We start from the raw sequence: 23,469 nt of genomic DNA, 5'->3' as shown, positions 1-23,469 counted from the left end.
CAAATGTCTTCTACTATAGCTTCAGGCCGACCAAAACCTTGTGAGTGGATCTGGTAGCCGGAAACTGAAAGAAGTCTGTTATGTGTTTGTGTGTCAGTGTGTCACCCATCACTGCTTGACAACCGGAGTTTGTGTGTTCATGTCCGCGTAACTTAGTGGTTCGCCAAAGCAGGTCGGTAGAATAGGTACCATGCTTTAATGTTGTCGGGACCCCCTCGGGGTGCGACGGTTACCTACAGCGTGGCTGTTCCGCGTAGCCCGACCCGTAAATTTACGGGACGGACCACGTCACGGTATCGACCACGTGGATCACGCGGTCCTCTCAGCGACAGCCAAAAAAAGTACTAGGGATCGATTCATTCGACTAAAAATTCAAGGCGATGTTCCAGCATGGCCGTAGTCTAATGACCAAAACAAGTAAATCATTATCATCATCGTAGTTTAACGTCCGCTTTCCATGCTAGCATGGGTTGGCCGGTTCAACTGAGGTCTGGGAAGCCAGAAGGCTGCACCAGGCCCAGTCCGATCTGGCAGTGTTTCTACAGCTGGATGCCCTTCCTAACGCCAACCCATATAATATATATATAAAAATATATATAAATATATATTAAAAAAATACTACATAAATGATAATGATACAAAAACCAAAGAAATGAATGCGAAAAATTGCAACGTTATGCAAATGATAACCACCTGATAACCACATCGAGCAGATCGGTGTAAGAGAGTTTCTCCCGAGTTCTTGTTTATTGCTAATCTGCGTATTTCTGGTGGCATCGGAATACTGTTACTCGTCTGTAAGAAAAACAAGAAGCAAATAGAGAAAACGGACATTAATAAAGACACTCGTGGCATTTTATTATTACAAACTTAATTCCCCTAATTGCGAAATATCGGATTTATCCGCCAGACGAACAACATATATATATAGCTACAAATAGGATGGTTCTTAAGACGCCATTGAAGATCGATGGAAATGTCAGCGTAAGTAAAGGATACAGTGTACAAACATTAAAATGATAAGTAAAGTGAGGTTCGAGCTTATGTTTAATATCCAAATACAAACAAGTAATAATAATATATTTATTAGATAAACGAGAATCAGGCCCATTTAAAATAAATAGTAAAGTTGAAACGAGTTGCAGCTTGTACGAAACAATGCATTAATGACAATAGTACCTTTCTACCTTGCATTATTGGACAGACAGATAGTAAGATAGATAGACAGATAGATGGACAGATAAATAGATATAGATAGACAGAGAGATGGATAGATAGACAGAGAGATAGGATAGATAGATAGACAGAGAGATAGGATAGATAGATAGACAGAGAGATAGGATAGATAGACAGATAGGATAGATAGATAGATAGACAGAGATATAGGATAGACAGATAGGATAGATAGATAGACAGACAGACAGACAGATGGAGATTGATAGATAGACAGTATGATAGATAGATAGATAGATCGCATATTATTGTAAGAGTGGTGAAAGGCAGTGAGCAGTATCTTCAGCACGTCGGGCAAAATGCTTAGCGGCATTTCATCCGTCTTTACGTTCCGAGCTCAGATTCTACCAGTGTCAGGTGACGGTAGGGTGGGCGGGATAGTGGTGGCGGTGTGTGTGTATTGTGTCGTTAATGAATGATGCTATGATAACCAAATTTTATTACAGCCATGTGACTAGCGTTGAGTGAGAGAATATACCAAACGATCAGACAGACACAGAGACAAAAACATGGTTTATGCGTGTGTGTGTGTCTTTAAGAAAATAACATTGTCGACTTACAGACGATAATCTGCGAGGGCAGACGACGCGCGCGCGCATATATATACATATATATATATATATACGTGCACCACATGCAGAGAAATGAAAGAAAATGAAATCCTATAGCTAACTTTCGACTTTAAGAATGCCCAGTGGGTGTTCACAACGGAAACAAAAAAACCTTGCGTTGTAATTTATGAACTCGAGAGAGAAGAGAGGAATTACATTTCTACAGTAATTATGCTTCGTGCACAAGTTGTGACAGAACTTGTGTGTAACACACGCTGACTTCAATGTAACGTTAACAGCTGTTACAAACGTTAGACCCAGTCCTCACTGTCTACGCGGGGGTGATGAAAAGTTTCTGGCTTTAAGGGTGTCGCGAGTTCTTTTTACAAGGCTTAGAAAAACTGAAGGACCGCTGCAATAAGTGTGTGAATCTGAGAGGGGAATATGTTGAATAAAATCATAATTAACTGATCCGCCTGTATTTTCTTTTACTTAAAGCCAGCACCCCCACGTGAGTATGTGTGTATATTCACGTGTTCCGTGCACTGGAGACTGCTATAATAGTAGAGAGAGAGAGAGTGCTTAAGGACAGAGAATCACATCAATCTATATGTATGTATTTGTGTAGACAGAATGGACCAAAAGTCACGCACCAAGACACTTCAGATTTTGTTTGTATTGCGTTATAATTATTACTCTTTTATTTGTTTTCAGGTATTTGACTGCGGCGATGCTGGAGCACCGCCTTCAGTCGAGCAAATCGACCCCCAGGATTTATTCTTTGTAAACCTAGTACTTATTCTATCGGTCTCCTTTTACTGAACCGCTAAAGTTACGGGAACGTAAACACACCAGCATCGGTTGTCAAGTGATGTTGGTGGGACAAACACGGACAAACACACACACACATATATATACATATATACGACGGGCTTCTTTCAGTTTCCGTCTACCAAATCCATACACACGGCTTTGGTCGGCCCGAGGCTATAGTAGAAGACACTTGCCCAAGATGCCACGCAGTGAGGCTGAACTCCGGAACGATGTGGTTGGTAAGCAAGCTACTTACCACACAGCCACTCCTGCGCCTAAAGTATTAATTCTATTCATCGTGTGTACACATCATTATTTTATTCAATTTTAGAGAAATCGAAACGTGCCTTTGACAACCCCAGACCATTATGTGTGTGAGAGCCCGTAGCCTAACAAGTTGCTCGCGAATCGTTAAGGTCGTAGTTTTGATTTTGGAAGTGTTGTGTCCTTGAAACAGAAAACTATTTCAGATTCTTGACCTGAAAATTCGTACCAACAGCATCTAAAGATGGGGTAAGCAGAAAACCACGCGCCGGACGCGAAATTTTTTTTTTCTCACGAGAGTTCCGGACCCCAGTAATGAACTCCTCTACACACAGCTAATCAGAGCTCATCTTGACCTTGTTGTCAAATTAACAAAGGATGGCATTCAAAATCTCTTGGTAAAACACACTCTACCAAGTAAACTCAAGACTAAGAACGGTGTTGTAAGTCGACCGATCGCCAAGTTATGCCTGATTTTAGAAGGAGACAAGTAATTACATAGATTTTCATCTGTACCTATTATCGGATTTTGTTAGGGCCCCATATGGTGAAGATGTGTATGGGGAAAAATGTAGGTAGAGGGTGATGTGCTAGCAACCCTTTCCCCTTACTGTTTTTACAAAGTAAACAACAACACAAATAACTACGCAGAGGCAGCCATGGTTGAAACAAGAACAACAACAAGCCTTATTAAAAGAGAAAAGCAGCATGGCCATTCCTTATCCAAGTGACCTTATCTTATCGCCCATCACTTGTTGTGCGCCCATAAATTAGTTTGATAGTTGAGCTCTGATTGGCTGTATGCAAATGGGTTCATAACTGGGGTCCGGAACTCTCGTGGGAGAAAAACGTCGCGCGCCGGACTAGAGTCGCGTCCAGCGGGAAGGTTAATCCTGTACTTCCAGTCGCTAAAACGCCACAGAAAGCGAAATGCGATCCTTCCTCACCACAATGGGCCTGTAGGCTCGAGATAAACCAACAGTGTATGTGTGTGAGGGAACGGGGTTAACAGTGTATATATGCATAACTCTGCACTAGGAAAAGTCAGACGGACAAGTGCAAAGTCGAAATGTGAGAAAGCAGTATCTTATGTATCTAATTGAATTAATTAGTTAAGAAAAGTTTGTAGAAATATTCCAGGCCAAACGATTACGGCGGAACCTTTTGGAGAGGAAGTAAAACGTCAGGTGTCCGGAAGTGAGAAAACAGCAGGGGCTACCATTAACACCGTGTCAGATGAACAGAGGCATTAGCTATCGTATACAAGAAAGAGACAGAGAGAGAGGGAGGGGGGAGGGAGGGAGGGGAGGATTGTAATGCGTACATGTGTACAATGTGTTTCTAATAATACAAAGCGAAGAACTTATTACCCAGAATTCCCAATACAAATATAGGTGCGAAAAACAACATTAGAAAACTGCACATATCTATGTACACGTTTGTGTGTGTGTATATATATATATATTATATATATATATATATATATATATATATATATATATATAATATATATATATAATATATTAATAAATGAAATAAAACATATGCATATATATAAACATATATGTACGTACCTACCTCTACATGTACATATACACGCATATATGAGTACAGGACACCAAAGGGACGTCGAACACAAAGAGAAACGAAAACATAGACACAAACCAAAGGAACTGGACATTTTTTTAAAAACAACAAAAAATGGAGTACAGGACAATTAATACAAAGAAAAAAAACCCTTCTTCAGTCGCTATGGTTTCATCTACTCTACGTTTCATATATTCACAAGAGTAAACAAGAGAGACAGAGACAGGCAGAAACAAGGAAAATCATACTTGTATTTGAAGGCTATGCAAATATTCTTTTAAAAAAAACTTAAAAAATTTTTCTTAATTTAATTGTTTTCCATACTTAAAGTCGAAAAACTCTCAATGACTGAAATCGGTACTGAAATGCTTATTTATAAAATTATTTTAGCATTTTCTATCTTGACTTCTTTTCCATACATACACACGCACACATATTTTATATATATATATATATATATATATATATATATATATTATATATAATATATATATATATATATGCGTTGTTTGCCTTTTAAGTGGTGTGGTTTTACTGGGATCTCCCTTTTAAGTAGAAAGAATAGCCATAACTCTTTGACTGCTATTTCTAAATTCGGTGTGTGGTGAGGCAAATTGTTGCTAAACCCTTAATTACTTAGTATTACTATATATATATATATATATATATATATATATATATATATATATAGGAAATAGTGGCACAAGATATCAATGTTTGCTGGAAACAGCAGTCGATAACGGTAGTATTGTTTTCGCTGGAAAAGAATACTTTTGTATTGTAATAAAATGTATAGTTTTTTTTTTGTATGTGTGTGTGTGTGTGTATATATATAAGAAGTAACACGTGAAAGACTTCATATTACAGGGCGAGATAAATGGTTCATTAAAACTGCTGCATCAAATATCGCAAGTGTGACAGATGCAGCGGGCTCTGATATTACATAGGTTTGTGTATGAGTATCATGTATATAAGTATATATATATATATATATATATAGTAAGAGAGAGGCATATGCATATATTTACAATACTGCCCTTCACTTGTGCATTAATTAACACTCGATACGTTTTTTGTTATTTACATCTAAGTAAATGAAAAGCAACAAAAACGTAACATTTAACATAAAAACGCTAACTAAATTACAGATAATCCTTCACGTATTCTGATGTGTTCTTTGTTGCAATACAGACCTATCTATGGGTTCCCAGCGCGAAGCCTGTCCTTTAAACCATTTCTAGAGAAACGCTTCATTTTACACATCGTGACGTATATTTGCCATTTAAATATGGCTAACCCTTAAGGGTGGATGCTACTGTAGTTTGTAGCCCCAGGAGGACACCTACTCCAGCTGGCTTTAGACACTTTCTGTGCCCTGTCTGTGCGTCTAAAGCCAGCTGGAGGAGGTCTCCTCCTGGGGCTACAAACTACAATAGCATCCACCCTTAGGGGTTAGCCATATTTAAATGGCAAATATACGTCACGATGTGTTGCAGCTACTGTTTATAACTCGCTCTGAGATTTATTATTGTTTCTTTTTATTTATTTATTTTTTTTGTTCCTTCTCGAGCCAGGCTTGTCTCATAAGGGCCGGTTTCCCGGTTTCCTTGGCGTATAGGTTCCCCACCTGGACGGGACGTGGGTCCGTCGCAGGTGAGCTGCATGATGCAGGAGGAAAGAGTGAGAGAAAGTTGTGGCGAAAAAGTCAGCAGAAGTTCGCCATTACCTTCCGCCGGAGCTGCGTGGAGCTTAGGTGTTTCGCTCATAAGCACACCCATCGCCCGGTCTGAGATTCGAACCCGCGAGTCCACTGCTCTAACCAATAGGCCATGTGCCTCCATATATATGTGTGTGTGTGTGTGTGTGTGTGTGTGTGTGTGTGTGTGTGTGTGTGTGTGTGTGTGTGTGTGTGTGTGTACGACGGGCTTCCTTGAGTTTTTGTTTAACAAATTCACTCACAAGGCTTTGGTTGGCTCGGGAATATAGAAGACACTTACCCACGGTGCAACGCAGGGGAACCGAACCATGAGCTATGTTTTTGAGATGCAAATCTCTAACCACATAGCTATGCCAGCGCCTGTTTTCTTAATTGATATATTTTTCTTGACTTTAACGCGAACAAACTCCATTTCTTGGGCAGTGAAAGAAAGACTGAGTCAAAATACTGACAGCTGTTCGGCAAATTTTGTAAATATACGATGAGCAGACATGTTTGAAATAACATAACGATATACAAACGGAGAGAGAGAAAGGAGAGAGGTGGAGGCGAAAAAGAAGAAGAAAAGTGTTTATGGACGTTTAATCAATAATCGTTCTGTCAAAGGTAGAAACTGATCGAGTCCGATTTAGCAATTTACCAAACTCGATAATGAATTCTCTGCTTGGCACTAAGTCAGAAAGTTCCAGGGAAGAATAGAACAAGATGGAGTTTTGTTATGATGTTTGGTATTCGAAAGCAAGTTCCACAAGCTTGCCTGTGGAACTTGCATTCGAAGAAATTTCTTGCAGATCGTCTTTTGTGTTCCAGGTTCAGATCATGCCACGGTCATCTTTGCCTTTGATCCTTCCAGGGTCAGTTAAGTAGCAGCCAAGCCCTGAAGTTGATTTAATCAATTGTATCCTTCTTCAACGCCACATTTCTGGCTTTTTTCTAAGTTACTGATTAAGGCGGTGAGCTGGCAGAATCGTCAGCACGCCGAGCAAAATGCTTAGCGGCATTTTGACCAGGATCCCGTGGCTTTTATGGGTTTTTCCACGAGTAACCTTTCGAAGCGCCTCCCCCTATTGGGAGTTTTTACTTGTTATATTTTCGTTGTTATCCTGCTTTTGTACACGGACTTTTTTGAAACGGACAAAACCCTTTGTAACTTTCGTTCTGTGTTTTGTCCCTAAGTGTTTAAATTGATTTTTGTCAGCCCTTGTGACCAATAAGCGAATTAATTATCATTATTATTATTATTATTACTATTAGATAATTGGAAACCTCAAGGGGTAAATCAGATCTTTACTTTTCGTTGTTGATAACCGAGGTGCACCATTCGAACACACCCCGCCCTTCTAACATTTTTGGTACACCACACTATGATATCGGCATTTCTATCTTCGTATACCATACACGACATGAAGTGAGGACAAAGAGAAAGCGATAAAAGTTATCAGAAAGTTTCTCTTAGCATTTCAAGTAATGGCGAATTTAAAATTAGCTGACAGGGTGAATTTGCACTCGTTAAAGAGTAAACTATCAGATTTGTGTTGAAGTTAATGGGCAGAATTGCCCACCAGAGTTGCTTGAACAGGCAATAAATATCAGTGAAAGCAGCAAAGGTTTCTGAGGGTGCAGAAGACATTAAAAAAATGCTTGGTGAAAGGAAATTTAACGATCTCTATACGATATGAAAACAGTGCACTAGTTCTGTAGAGAAGCTTACAACAAATAACGAATATTATATATATATATATATATATATATATATATATATATATATATATATATATATGTGTATTTATCAGCACTCAGGCAGGGGGAAACGGCCTCGCACACACTAACACATTCGAAGTAGGATATATATATATATATTACACACACATATCTATATCTATATATACACACATACACACTATCGGAGACTGACTGTACTTGTTTCACCACGATAAGCTGCAGGATTGCTATAATCGTTATCTGCAGAAGTAGAACGACCAACGAACGGCGCCTCACGACAGAAATAATTCATTCGCCATGTCCCGAGAGATGTACAAGAGGGAAAATTATACGAGCATTGAATAGCAGCAGCAACAACAACAGGAGGAACAGCAAGAATAACAAATAAATGAATAAAATTTGACTTTTATTTATCGCTTAAATTACTTTTTTTTCTTCTTCTTTCAAATTTTATATTTTAAACTTTCGCTTCACCCAACGGAATATTTCGTATTACGTACAACCTCGTGACTAAAGCTAGTGCCCTTGTTCTTGTATTAAAAGGAAATCGGACGGTGCGGTGTGTGTGGGTGGGTGTACGTAAGGTAGGAGGTAGAGAGTAATAGGCGTGGAGCGTTGGTAGACGGCACAAATAAAATGAAAATGTGGCGACCTAAATATCTTCGATTTGTTATCATGCAGTATATATATATATATATATATCTATATATATATATATATATATATATATATATATATATATATATATATATATATTATATATATACGGGAAGGTTTACGAAAATAAACAAAAGACGAAGGCAGGTGCAGTACAAACAAACAAATGTATTAGTATAGCGCTCAGGAATAGAAATAGAAAGTCTTTTACGTTTCGAGCCTACGCTCTTCGACTTAAGTACACAGAAAAAAACAAGGAGAGAAAAAAATGCGTGTAGGAGCCAACGATCTATCATGGCGTCCTGACTTCGGACAGTGGTCAGACATGAGAAGGACAGTAGGGGAGATAACAGGGTTAAGTGACTTCCAATAAAGAGAACGATACGTTGTGAGAAGGGCGTGACGTAGTCCGGACACCGGCAAGAATGCGTCAGCATTTAAACCGGCCATATCCGGTCAAAACATTCTAATCTTGCTTTATGTTGAAAACGGCCAGATCCAGCCTTTCACACCTACCTAACAATGCAATTCAAATAAATAAATGAACGCACCGTCGAATTTCGAAGCTATGAGATTATGTATGGTTAATTCAAAATGAGTAACCGGAATGCTAAAGGATTAACCAAAAACAGAGCTGATTAACGAAGTCAAGGATGATCCTTTGCGAATCGGGCTTCATATTAAGACGAACTAATTAACATTTGAAAATTACATTACGGCTATTCATTCATTCATTCATTCATCATAAATAATCCTTTCTACTAAAGACACAAAGCCTGAAATTTGTGGGAAGGGGACTAGTCAATCACATTGACCCCAGTACGCAACTGGTACTTAATTTATCGACCCCCGAAAGGATAAAAGTCAAAGTCGACCTCGGCGGAATTTGAACTCAGCATTCCACCCGGCGTGCTAACGATTCTACCAGCTCGCCGCCTTTAAATATTCTTTACTCTCGGCACAAAGCCCGAAATTTTGGGGTAGGGGTGGGGGGCAGTCGATTATATCGACCCCAGTACGCAACTGGTACTTAATTTATCGACCCCCGAAAGGATAAAAGGCAAAGTCGACCTCGGCGGAATTTGAACTCAGCATTCCACCCGGCGTGCTAACGATTCTGCCAGCTCTCCGCCTTTAAATATTATTTTCTACTCTATGCACAAAGCCCGAAATATTGGGGTAGAGGGGGGCAGTCGATTATATCGACCCCCCGAAAGGATGAAAGGCAAAGTTGAGCTCGGTGGAATTTGAACTCAGAACTTAAAGACGGACGAAATACAGCTAAGCATTTCGTCCGGCGTGCTAACGTTTCTGCCAGTTCGCAGCTTGATGCCCTTCAAACTGCACACTACTGTCTATAAAAAAAGCAAACCGCCATTGGATAACATAATTTTGGATATATTTATACTGTTTTTTTTTGCCATTTGATTTGTTTCGGTCATTGGACTGCGGCCATGCTGGGGCTCCGCCTTGAAGGGTTTAGTCGAACAAATCGTCACCAGTACTTAAGCTCTTTTTAAAAGTTTGGTACTCGTGCTATCAGTTCTCTTTTGGGACAACTGCTAATTTACGGAAACGTAAACAAACCAAGACCGGTTGTGAAGCTGTGCGAGGTGGAAACAAACACAACACAAACTTCTTATCAATGCCAGTAGCCCCAACATGGCCCCAGCCGCTGGCAGGAACTGTAAGAGAGAGAGAGAGAGAGAGAGAGAGAGAAAGAACAAGAATATGCCTGTCTTTGTTTCCAATATTTGTTTTGCAAACAAATGTCTTTTTTGCCTTACTTAAGCACCATTAGAAATTGTGAACTAGTTTCGCTTTCCAGACAGAGCAATCACCCATTCTCTTCCCGCACAGCTAATGTTCTTGCGAAAGGAATTGAAAGAAAACTGCTTCTTGTTTTGCCCTCGAAGGAAGGAATGAAGGAACGAAAGAAAGAAAGAAAGGGGGGGTAAATAAAGAAAGAAATAAAGGAAAAGAGATAAAGAAAAGGAGAAAGAAAGAGAGTGGGAGAGATAAGGGAAGAAAGGAGAGACCGAGATAAAGAAAGAATGAAAGGAAGGAAGAAAGAAAGGGGGGAGAGATATATAAAGAAAGAGAGGGGAGAGAAAGGGGGAGAGAGAGAAAGAAAGAAATAAAGGAAAAGAGATAAAGAGAAAGAAAGAAACAAAGAGAGGGGGAGAGATAAGGGAAGAAAGGGGAAAATCGAGATAAAGAAAGAAAGAAAGGAAGAAAGAAAGGAAGGAAGGAAGGAGCCTATCGTACCAAACAGCAAATGAAAATACGGCCGTCGCCAAAAAAGCTTTGATGGAGACGGTTTCGACAAAGCTTATCCTCTCCGAAGTAACTTAATCTTAAGGCGAGGTCTTCTGAGGGATTCGCAAACATTCTCGGCTTTACGAGACACATCGAGATAACCGTAACGCTATACGCCATAAACAAATTAGCAATGTACGCTGCACATAGACTACATTACACCTCGTACATATATATATAGCAAAACAAGTATACACCATATATATAATGAAGAGAGAGAGAGATGGACTATATTACATCTCATCCAAGTTTCGGCATTCGACGGATTACATTTCCTGGCCCTGTATCATCAGAGCAGAGTAATGTACTTTATATGTAACCATAGTAACAACTGTACTCGATTTAGACGTCGGTTAGATTACAGTAACAGCACTAAATTCATCTTAGGTTCCCGGAGTGAAACGGCAGCAGACAGAAAGCCGAAACTGGTTTACATGTATTCACACACACACACACACATACATACATCTTTTACCTTTCACTTGTTTCAGTCATTGATTTGCAGCCATGCTGGGGCATCAGTTCAACCAATCAATGACGACTATTGAGGTGAAAACATTATGTGCCGTATGAATATGTCCCTCGTTTAAGAAACAGATTGGGTTTATTTACATTTCTGAAGAAAAAGATACCCTCACCCCCACCTCTAACCCTAACCCTAAAACAGATTGACATGCAATAGATCGATACTGGGGTCATAATTATTGGTGACAATTTCATATGACCCCGCTAGAAAAAACTGCCGTTGAAACCGAAAAGATCCAAAGTTGCTGGTTTTGTGCCATCTTTTGAAATCGTTATTATATAGACCTATTAATATTTCAAGCGAAGAAACATTCCGCAGTTATATAGTTAGAGAATTACATTATTATTGTTATTACGTAAACGAATAAACGTAAAGAAAAAAAAAAGTCAATAAGAATAAGAAAGAAAAACACGGAGCGAAGAGCGATTAAATTTCCTTAAACCTAACCCAGAAACAGAAACCTAGTTACAGGCGATCTGATACCTACCGCCAGACGACATGTCTGAAAACATCGCTGTTTTAATAATGGCAGCAGTCAACCACATCAAAATTAAGTTGTAGTAAGAAAATTTCGTCAGCGGTCGGGTTTAGAGAAAAGGGAATTTGTTAAGTCGTTGACGGCTCGAAAAACACGTAAAAGAAAAAGAAAAACCTCAACAAAAATGGAATATGCACTTACGAACTGTTTAGAAAGCAAAAAACGATTGCTGCAGGGCTCAAACTAGGACAAGTCAATAAAGAACTTCGCAAATAATGTGAGCGAATATCGTGGTATTTAAGTGAACCGGTTACTTCGTAGTTACACTGCGAATTATCTTATTAGACGAACGAATTAGCGAAAATATTCAATACACACACACACACGTATTCGTACACAGCCACACACACACACCTACATATATATGCATATACACTCTTATTGAGAGAATACAACAGATTTAGAATAAATGTTATTTTTACACGAAAGCCAGCAAAACATAAATATGCAGCTGTTGAATAATACCGTCAGAATAGAGGGGGTATATATATATATATACATACAGACACACACCACACGCACGCACGCAGACACACAGTGGGGAGTTGGTTAGAGACTGATAGACAGAAAGGCAGATAGAGAGATAGGTTGATAGACAGGTAGCTAGGTAGCTTGATATAGATGAAGATAGATGGGTATATGCATATACATGCGTGTGTGTGTATGTATATATGTATATATATATATAGATATATATGCATATATATATGTATACATATATATATATATGTATGTATGTGCATATATTTATATATGTATATGCATATATATATGTATATATATATATATATGTATGTATATGCATATATATATATATGTATATATGTGTGCATATATATGTAAGCATATACATGTATATATGTATGTGCATATATATATGTATACACGTATATACATATGTATGTGCATATATATATGTATGTGCATATATATGTATACATATGTGTATATATGTATATGCATATATATGCATACATATGTGTATATATATGTATACATATGTGTATATATATATATATATACATATGTGTGTGTATATATATATATGTGTGTATATATATATATGTGTATATATATATTTATACATTACACACGAGAGAGATAAAATATTAATTGAAGATACCCTGATCGACATATTTGTGACGATTTAGACTATATTCCACCAAATGCTTACATATGAATGTATGCAAATTATATATATATATATATATATATCTATATATATATATATATATTATTTTTATATATACATGATGTCGTTATCATCTCGCCTCCATTTTTTCTTTATCAGTATTTATAATAAGTGTTTAAACGTACGATGTGTGCATGTATGTATGTATGTATGTTTATATGCGTTTTATACGCGAATGCAAAAGTAGGAACGTATGCTTAGAACTGTCAGCCCGTCACCTCCCCACCACCTAACCCCCACCTCACAACACAGAAATGTTCGGAAGACATTAAGAAAAGAAAGAAAGAAAAAAAATGAAAGAAAAAGAATACCGAAGAGACTCATAAAGTGTGTGTGCGCGCGCGTGAATGTGCGTATTTAGCGCATATATATATATATATATATATATAAATAATATAAAATAATATAAAATAAATATAAGAGAGTGGTCACTATATGGCTCACTCTAGCACCAGTTAATCCAAAAGGTTTCAACCACAAAAATACATGTTTCCCATGAAAGTCAGTAAATTAATTATATATATATATATATATTTATGCACACGCATACATAAATACATGCGTATATATATGTATTTATGTTTGTATATATATATATATATATATATATATACACCACACATACATAAATACGTGCGTATATATACGTATTTATGTTTGTATATATATATATATATATATTTATGTATGTATATATATATTTATGTATGTGTATATATATATATATATGTATTTATGTATGTATATATATATATATGTATTTATGTATTGTATATATATATATATATATATTATATATGTATTTATGTATGTAATTATATATATGTATTTATGTATGTATATATATATGTGTATTTATGTATGTATATATATATGTGTGTATATATAGTATATGTAATTTCAACTTGGCTCCCGGTTAATAACTGCAGAAACGTAACTAAAAAATTATAAATGAATAAAATAAAATAATTCAGAATAAAGATATATGAAAAAAACAAACGAAACGTAACATTAATATACACACACACACACACACACACACACACACATATGCAAATAAGCATGTGTGTAAGTATGTCTATATGTATAAATATATATATATGTGTGTATGTATGTATGTATAAATATATGTGTGTGTGTGAGAGCTTTCGTTCATTATATAACAGCGATGAGAAATTGAAGCTGTAAATAGTGATATAGTTTATTGATATAATAACCCAGAAATTGTAGAAAGTCGGGGCGATGATGGTGGTGGTCGTGGGGGGAGAGAAATACGAAAACTAAGAATAGACAGCCACAACGAAAAAAAAAACATAAAAAATAAAAAGCAGCAGCAGCAAAGAAAAAATATGACCGAAAGAAAATATGGCAACAACAACAAAAAAAAGAAAACTGAAGTATTATATAACCGAGTTGAATTAGAATATATATATAAAAAATAAAAAAATGCTTAAAGTAACAACAGAGGGGGTTGTTTTGTCTGATGGAACTAACGCCTGACGAACAGACAGCTCTACTGCCGCTGCTGCTGCTGCTGCTAACGAAAGCTCTTCTTCCTCCCTCCACCCTCGCCTGCCGCTTGTTATATTTACAACTTGTTTTCTTTCTCTTCTTGCCGTTTCATTATGAGGTTTTAGGATTTGTTTATTGTTATTCTTATTGTTGTTTTTTCTCTATTCTCTACTTTATAGGCTGCTGCGCTGCTGCTGCTGTTGTTGCTGCTGCTCTATTTTTTTCCACTTCAGTCATTTTTGTTTTGTTATTTTTTTTCCTTCGGCTTTTTTTTATTATTATTATTTATTTATTGTTTCTTTCTTTCTTTCCTTTTTTTCTTCGGCTGTTTTAGTTGTTTGGTTTATTTATTTATTCATTAATTTTTATTTATTTCTTTGTTGGCCTCCTTCCTCGTCTGATGAACGAGCGATCAGGCCGAAAATTGCCGGAGAATGTCAAGGCTATTTGAAGAGTAAGTGGAGGGAATGACGTGGTGGGTGAGAGGGGAGGAAAAAAAGAAAGAAAAGAGAGGATATATAGCAAAGGAATTATTTGTTTAAAGAGGGAAGAGAAAAAGAAAAAAGAAACGGTATACCTGAGGGAGGCGAAGAGTATGGAGGGGAAACGAAAGACAGATAGAGAAAGAGAGAGAGCACGACACGAAGTGAATAAGGAAGGAAGATCTTTTCAGCGATGGAATCGTTTAGTATATATCTCTCCACACAAACCCATGCACACACAAACGCTCTCCCATATTCATTTTGCACGTATTTTAAAAGTGTGTCTACCAACCTAGCCAAAACCCTGCCTTCTTCCAACATACACACACACACCACACACACACACACACATATGCAATAAGCATGTGTGTAAGTATGTCTATAGTATAATATATATATATGTGTGTATGTATGTATGTATAAATATATGTGTGTGTGTGAGAGCTTTCGTTCAGTATATAACAGCGATGAGAAATTGAAGCTGTGAAATAGTGATATAGTTTATTGAATAATAAACACAGAAATTGTAGAAAGTCGGGGCGATGATGGTGGTGGTCGTGGGGGGAGAGAAATACGAAAACTAAGAATAGACAGCCACAACGAAAAAAAAAAGCATAAAAAAATAACAAAGCAGCAGCAGCAAAGAAAAAAAATATGACCGAAAGAAAATATGGCAACAACAACAAAAAAAAGAAAACTGCAAGTAATTATATAACCGAGTTGAATTAGAAATAATATATATAAAAAATAAAAAAATGCTTAAAGTAACAACAGAGGGAGGTTGTTTGTCTGATGGAACTAACGCCTGACGAACAGACAGCTCTACTGCCGCTGCTGCTGCTGCTGCTAACGAAAGCTCTTCCTCCCTCCACCCTCGCCTGCCGCTTGTTATATTTACAACTTGTTTCTTATCTCTTCTTGCCGTTTCATTATGAGGTTTTAGGATTATGTTATTGTTATTCTTATTGTTGTTTTTATTCTCTACTTTATAGGCTGCTGCTGTTGCTGCTGCTCTATTTTTTTCCACTTCAGTCATTTTTGTTTTGTTATTTTTTTTTCCTTCGGCTTTTTTTTATTATTATTTATTTATTTATTGTTTCTTTCTTTCTTTCCTTTTTTTCTTCGGCTGTTTTAGTTGTTTGGTTTATTTATTTATTCATTAATTTTTATTTTATTTCTTTGTTGGCCTCCTTCCTCGTCTGATGAACGAGCGATCAGGCCGAAAATTGCCGGAGAATGTCAAGGCTATTTGAAGAGTAAGTGGAGGGAATGACGTGGTGGGTGAGAGGGGAGGAAAAAAAAAGAAAGAAAGAGAGGATATATAGAGCAAAAGGAATTATTTGTTTAAAGAGGGAAGAGAAAAAGAAAAAAGAAACGGTATACCTGAGGGAGGGCGAAGAGTATGGAGGGGAAACGAAAGACAGATAGAGAAAGAGAGAGAGCAGACGACACGAAGTGAATAAGGAAGGAAGATCTTTTCAGCAGATGGAATCGTTTAGTATATATCTCTCCACACAAACCCATGCACACACAAACGCTCTCCCATATTCATTTTGCACGTATTTTAAAAGTGTGTCTACCAACCTAGCCAAAACCCTGCCTTCTTCCAAACATACACACACACACACACACACATACAACCCGAATCATTGCATTCAAGAAGCGAGCAGAAGAGAACGGTGAACCGCCGCCAAACACCATCAACACCGCTGCCACCGCACGTACCAACCAGCAGTTTTATCGACCCCGTCTCCACCATCTCGGTCTCTCTCTCTCTTAATCCATCACATTTTTATATAAACATAGTGGGAAGACAAATCTCCGACCTTGTCTCCGTTTCCTTCTTGCAATCGTTAAAAAAAAAACAAACAAAAAACTAATGTTATTAATATCCGCTTATTTTATAATGAAAAGAAAAACAAGTACGGAGAAGATGATGGTGATAATGATGGTTTTAAATTTTGACACAAGGCCTGCAATTTCGGAGAAGGGGATGATAAATTGATTACATTAACCCCCCAGTGATCAACTGGTACCTATTTTATGGACCCCGAGAGGATAAAAGGCAAAGCCGACTCCGGCAGCTTTTTAACTCGGAACATAAGGAGCACCGCCTTTAGTCGAGCAAATCGACCCCGGGACTTATTCTTTGTAAGCCCAGTACTTATTCTATCGGTCTCTTTTGCCGAACCGCTATGTGACGGGGACGTAAACACAACCAGCATCGGTTGTCAAGCAATGCTAGGGGACACACTGACACACACACACACATTATATATATACATATATACGACAGGCTTCTTTCAGTTTCCGTCTACCAAATCCACTCACAAGGCATTGGTCGGCCCGGGGCTATAGCAGAAGACACTTGCCCAAGATGCCACGCATTGGAACTGAACCCGGAACCATGTGGTTGGTTAGCAAGCTACTTACCACACAGCCACTCCTGCGCTTTAAGTATTTTGTTCATAAATACAGCGGCGCAACACTATGTCCACTGTTACAAGGCAGTTGCAACATTAAACACCAAATATTAAGGGCGTGTAAAAAAGGATTTTAACATAGGATTATGGTCGTGTCTCAATTTCAGTCACACGATTTTTCTTTCTCCGTCTTGTTTACGACATTTCGTGGTAGCTGTTTGAAATTTAATATAGCCCCCACCTCCTCCATACACACACACACACACACACCACAACCACCATCGCCACCGCTCCCATCTAGCTCTTCTTGTAAAGTAATATTTTGGCGAGGTTAGCAGGAATCAAAGTGTCACACACGGAACCGTAAAAATTACCATTCGCGAAATTTACGTCAGTGAGTGAGAGAACGTAGGAATGGCAGGATGTATCAAAATAAGGAAAACGAAATGAGTGAAAAGAAGAGAGTCTGGGTTACGTGCTCAGCATGGAACCTTTTGAGCAATACCATCTGATCTTGGTACGTTTACTCAGCTAAGCATCAACATCAGTCTGCGGAATCTGGCTGGCCAGAGATTAAATTAGCAGAACAGCTTGTTAGATATTCCTAGTACTAAAAAAGAATCTGCGTCCCAGAAAATAACCTTTACAGGAAAGAGAGATTGTGAGAGGAAAATTGAAATAAATTCTATTCGAACAGATAAATAACGCATTCATCTTTTGATCGATCGCTTAGAAATAAGAGATTTTATATCAATCATCATCGTTTAACGCCCGCTTTCCATGCTAGCATGGGTTGAACGATTTGACTGAGGTCTGGCGAATCAGATGGCTGCACCAGGCTCTAAATATATTTACGGTACGATGTCGATGTGTATGCTGGAAAACGCGGTAATAATTTAATGCTAATCTAATGAGATTAAATCATAACAAGGCACTCAACATGTTGAAGTTATTAAATTTTATTTACGCATCTATTAATGCCTTCGGAAGGGCATGAACATCACCTTTTCCATTCCCCATGCAAGATTCCATCACTCATACAAGATTATGAAATAGTGTCTGGATATTCTAATACAAAAGATATAGAAAATAAAATAAGTTCAAAATACTACCAGTTAATATATTTTTGTGGGTGCGAAAGGGAAGAACAGATACGAGCGCCGTTAGAGTCGAAGTTAGCTACAAGCGAAGCAGAGAAAGGCGAGTTCGAGTCACGATTATGGCATTTTACTTCACTCATCGTAGTTACAATTTCCCGTTGCAGTCAATAAGGCAACACAAGGGATAGAGGCAAGTGCAGCGTGCACCTTGGGCAAGTGTCTTCTACTATAGCCATGGGCTGATCAAAGCCTTGTGAGTGGATTTGGTAGACGGAAACTGAAAGAAGCCCATTGAATATATATATATATATGTATGTTTGTCTCCCCACCATCACTTGACAACCGATGCTAGTGTGTTTACGCCCCCGTAACTTAGCGGTTCGGCAAAAGGTGCCCGATAGAATAAGTACTAGGCTTACAAAGAGTAAGTTCTAGGGGTTGATTTGTTCGACTAAAGGCGGTGCTCCAGCATGGCTGCAGTTAAATGACTGAAACGAATAAGAGTAGAAGAGTAAACTAAGGGTGCAGGTGTGGCTGTGTCGTAAAGAAGTTTGCTTTTAAACCACATGGTTCCGAGTTCAGTCCCACTGCGTGACACCTTGCGAGTGGATTTGGTAGACGGAAGCTGAAAGAAACGCGTCGTATGTGTGTGTGTGTGTATTTGTCACCACTACCACCACCACCATCATTACCACCCTCACTACTTGACAACCGATGTTGATATGTTTACGTCCCCCGTAACTCAGTGGTTTGTTAGAGGCTTGTAAAAAAATAAATAAAAACAAGCACCGGGATCGATTTATTCGACTAAAAAAAAAAAAAACTTCAGGGTGGTGCTCCAGCACGGCCGTAGTCAAATGATTGAAACAATTAAAAGATAAACTATCGACCCGGAACACACAGGGTTCAAAACCTCCATTACACGATACACGATTTGGATACGAAACAGCGGCTACGAAATGTAATAAACGAAACGGAGAACGAAAGAGTGAGGTCAAATAGCGTGCAAGTATGTAATTCAAAGGTGGTGGTGGTGGTGGCAGCGGTGGCGATGGTAGTGGTGGTGGTGGTGAGAGGAAGAGAGAAGAGATGTGGGTTGGCGACGAAAGATGCTCTTCGGTGGAGAACGAGATATGTCTTGACGTTGCCAAAAGGAAGTGGACAGGTCTATTTGCACGACTGGGTGTCGAGTTACACGAAGTTTACGTCAGTGAGTCGGAGGTCTTCGGGAACGGAGGAAGGCGGATCGAACAAGGAAATGAAGTGAATGAAAAGACGGGAGGTCGGGTTACAAGGCGCTCGGAGTTGTCTCCCGTTTCTGACTCCGCTTCTTCACCGGACCCATGTCTAATGTGTAATAGGATACACCCAACCTGAGATCAGCCTATTCGATTTGTATAATGCTGTATGTAAGAGAGAGAGAGAGAGAGAGAGAGAGAGAGAGAGAAGAGAGAGAGAGAGAGAAAGACAGAGAAGAGAAAGAGAGAGAAGAGAAAGAGAGAGAGAGAGAAGAGAGAGAAGAGAAAGAGAGAGAGAGAGAAGAGAAAGAGAGAGAGAGAGAGAAGAGAGAGAGAGAGAAGGAGAAGATGAAGAAGAAAAAGACGAAGAAGAAAAAGACGAAGAAGAAGAAAAAGACGAAGAAGAAAAAGACGAAGAAGAAGAAATAGACGAAGAAAAAGACGAAAAAGACGAAGACGAAAAAGACGAAGAAGAAGACGAAGACGAAAAAGAAGACGAAGACGAAAAAGACGAAGAAGTTGAGGTGGCGGAGAGAACATCATGTCGAAAGTCACGTGGGATATATGATTTCAGAACCGTCTAACCTATGTTGGTTGTTAAACAAGATGATGACAATAAACGATGACGGTGATGACAGCTATGAAGATGGCGATGACGAGAACAACGGCGGCGGCGCCGGTACGAGAGACTTCAAAATCTTTGTGCTTAATAAACAAAAGTCTAATAAAGATGAAAGCAGCGATATTAATTTAGAACGGATATTACACACACAATATATATATATATATATATATATATATATATATATACATATATATGTAATATATATATATATATATATATATATATATATATCTATATATATATACATATATATATATATATATACATATATATGTATATATTGTACACACATAGGCGCAGGAGTGACTATGTGGTAAGTAGCTTGCTTACCACATGGTTCCGGGTTCAGTCCCATTGCGTGGCATCTTGGGCAAGTGTCTTCTACTATAGCCTCGGGCCGACCAAAACCTTGTGTGTGGATTTGGTAGACGGAAACTGGAAGAAGCCCGTCGTATATATGTATGTATGTGTATATATATATATATATATATGTATCTATGTGTGAGAATGTTTGTGTCTCTGTGTTTGTCCCCCCGCCCCGGCATCGCTTGACAACCGATGCTGGTGTGTTTACGTCCCCGTAACTTACCGGTTCGGCAAAAGAGACCGATAGAATAAAGTACAAGGCTTACAAAGAATAAGTCCTGTGGTCGATTTGCCTGACTAAAGGCGGTGCTCCAGCATGGCCGCAGTCAAATGACTGAAACAAGTAAAAGAGACATATCGTTGCACTCGGTTACGACGACGAGGGTTCCAGTTGATCCGATCACGGAACAGCTTGCTGGTGAAATTAAGGTGCAAGTGGTTGAGCACTCCACGGACATGTGTACCCCTAACGTAGTTCTCGGGGGATATTCAGCGTGACACAATGTGTGACAAGGCTGGCCCCTTTGAATTACATGTACAACAGAAACAAGAAGCAAGTTGTGGTCGTCGTGGAATTTTAGGTCAATAAACACTCACAACGCCCGGTCTAGGAATCGACCCGCGATCCCACGACCGCGTGTCCGCTGCCCTAACCACTGGGCCAGTGCGCCCCCACTGATATATATATATATATATATATATATGTGTGTGTGTGTGTGTGTGTGTGTGTGTGTGTGTGTGTATTCCAATCGGTTTCTCTTGCCGGAACGCTAAGTAACGAGGTCGTAAACAGGGCGTGTAGATGCGACATACTAAATGGTGTGTAGATTCAACGTGACACACGGTGTATAGAAGTGTTGTGACACGGTAGTGAGGGAAATATTTATGACACACGAGGTGTTGAAGCGCTGGAGTGTTGTGACACGGCAGTGAGGGAAATACTCATGACAAACTGTGTGTAGAAGGTCGCTATGATACACGGTTTGTAGAAGTGCTGTGACACAGCGGTGAGAGAAATACTTATGACACAACGCAGCAGTGTAACACACGGTGTGATATATGCAATGAAACACACGATGCGAGAGATTGAACCACTGCGACACACAGTGTATAAGAAAAGTGCTGTGACGTAAGATGCATAGATGTACTGAGTCACATGACGCTATATATATATATATATATATATATATATATATAATATATATATGTATATACTCCGTAAGGCGGCGAGCTGGCAGTATCTTTAGCACGCCGGGCGAAATGCTTAGCGGTTTTTCGCCCGTCGCTATGTTCTGAGTTTAAACTCCGCTAAGGTCAACTTTGCCTTTCATCCTTTCGGGGTCGATAAATTAAGTACCAATGAAACACTAGGGTTGATGTAATCCGCTAGTCCCCACCCCCATAATTTCAGGCCCTGTGCCTTTAGTAGAAAAGTTGCATATATATATATATATATATATATATATATACGCCGTGACACAAGATGTGTGCAAGGATGTAAACTGCTTAACGGAATGTAGATAAAAATGTAGTGTTCAGTATCTTCTGTTTATACAGGCGTTTTCGAAACCTCAGCAGGACTTGACAATACATAATTATATCAAATATAATTATAGTTGCGTTAATTAGGCCAAGAACAGGAAATAGGTGTGTCAAATCACAAGGTAAGCTTTTCATTTATTTAGGAAAGACTCGAAACAAGAGTAAATGGGTTGGTTAGTTTTTAACTACGCCGCTTCGTGCGAAATAACGAAGGAACCACAGAGCGTTTTCGCTCGATGATACACAATATATTGGTTTCAGGTTTCGCAGAGGTCGTCTTTGACTTTCATCCATTCACGGTCGATAAATAAACACCAATCGAGCACCGAGATTGACGTAACTGATTCACTACCTTCCCAGATATTGCTGGCCTTGTGCCAAAATGTGAAACCAATATATTGTGTATCTATGTTTAAAGTGTGGAGGTGCAATGGCCCAGTGGTTAGGGCAGCGGACTCGCGGTTTCAGTTCCCAGACCGGGCGTTGTGAGTGTTTATTGAGCGAAAACACCTAAAAGCTCCACGAGGCTCCGGCAGGGGGTGGTGGCGACCCTCGTTGTACTCTTTCGCCCCAACTTTCTCTCACTCTTTCTTCTTGCTTCTTGAGTAACGCTGCGATGGACTGGCGTCCCGTCCAGCAGGGGGGGGGGCATACGCCACAGAAACCGGGAAACCGAGCCCTTGAGCCTGGCTGGGCTTCAAAAGGACGCATAAATAAAAAAAAAATGCTTAAAGTACCCTGTATGACATGCTTTGTAGAATAGCCAGCCATTATTCCTGCGTGGGATGGTGTCAGGAAGGACATCTTGATTGCAAAATATCGCCTCAAAAAATCCCGTCGAACTCATGCCAGCATAGAAAAACGGACGTAAAAACAACGCCGATGGTGGTGGTGGTGGTTGATAATGGCCAATATGATGATGGTAACGACAAAAACATTCATCTGCTACTTATTTATAGCTAACATAATTATCTAAATATTTCTTTTTCCTACTTGAACTAAAACCATATATACTCTTAAACACACGTACACACATATATACATACATAGATACATACATAC

At 38.7% G+C, this 23,469-nt stretch overlaps 1 protein-coding gene across 1 annotated transcript in view; it reads right to left on the bottom strand.

Moving 5' to 3' along the window:
- LOC115222081 (putative mediator of RNA polymerase II transcription subunit 26) overlaps positions 1-23,469 on the bottom strand; it is a 95,872-nt gene that overhangs the window by 28,451 nt on the left and 43,952 nt on the right. Inside the window, exon 6 of the mRNA XM_029792180.2 lies at positions 694-795. Coding sequence (XP_029648040.1) covers positions 694-795 — 102 coding nt within the window. The remainder of the gene's footprint in view (positions 1-693; positions 796-23,469) is intronic.

The sequence above is a fragment of the Octopus sinensis genome, linkage group LG19, assembly GCF_006345805.1.
Source record: "Octopus sinensis linkage group LG19, ASM634580v1, whole genome shotgun sequence".
In the NCBI taxonomy this organism is placed as follows: Eukaryota; Metazoa; Mollusca; class Cephalopoda; order Octopoda; family Octopodidae; genus Octopus; species Octopus sinensis.
The sequence above is the reverse complement of the archived record's forward strand: the minus strand, read 5'-3'. Positions and strand labels throughout refer to the sequence as shown.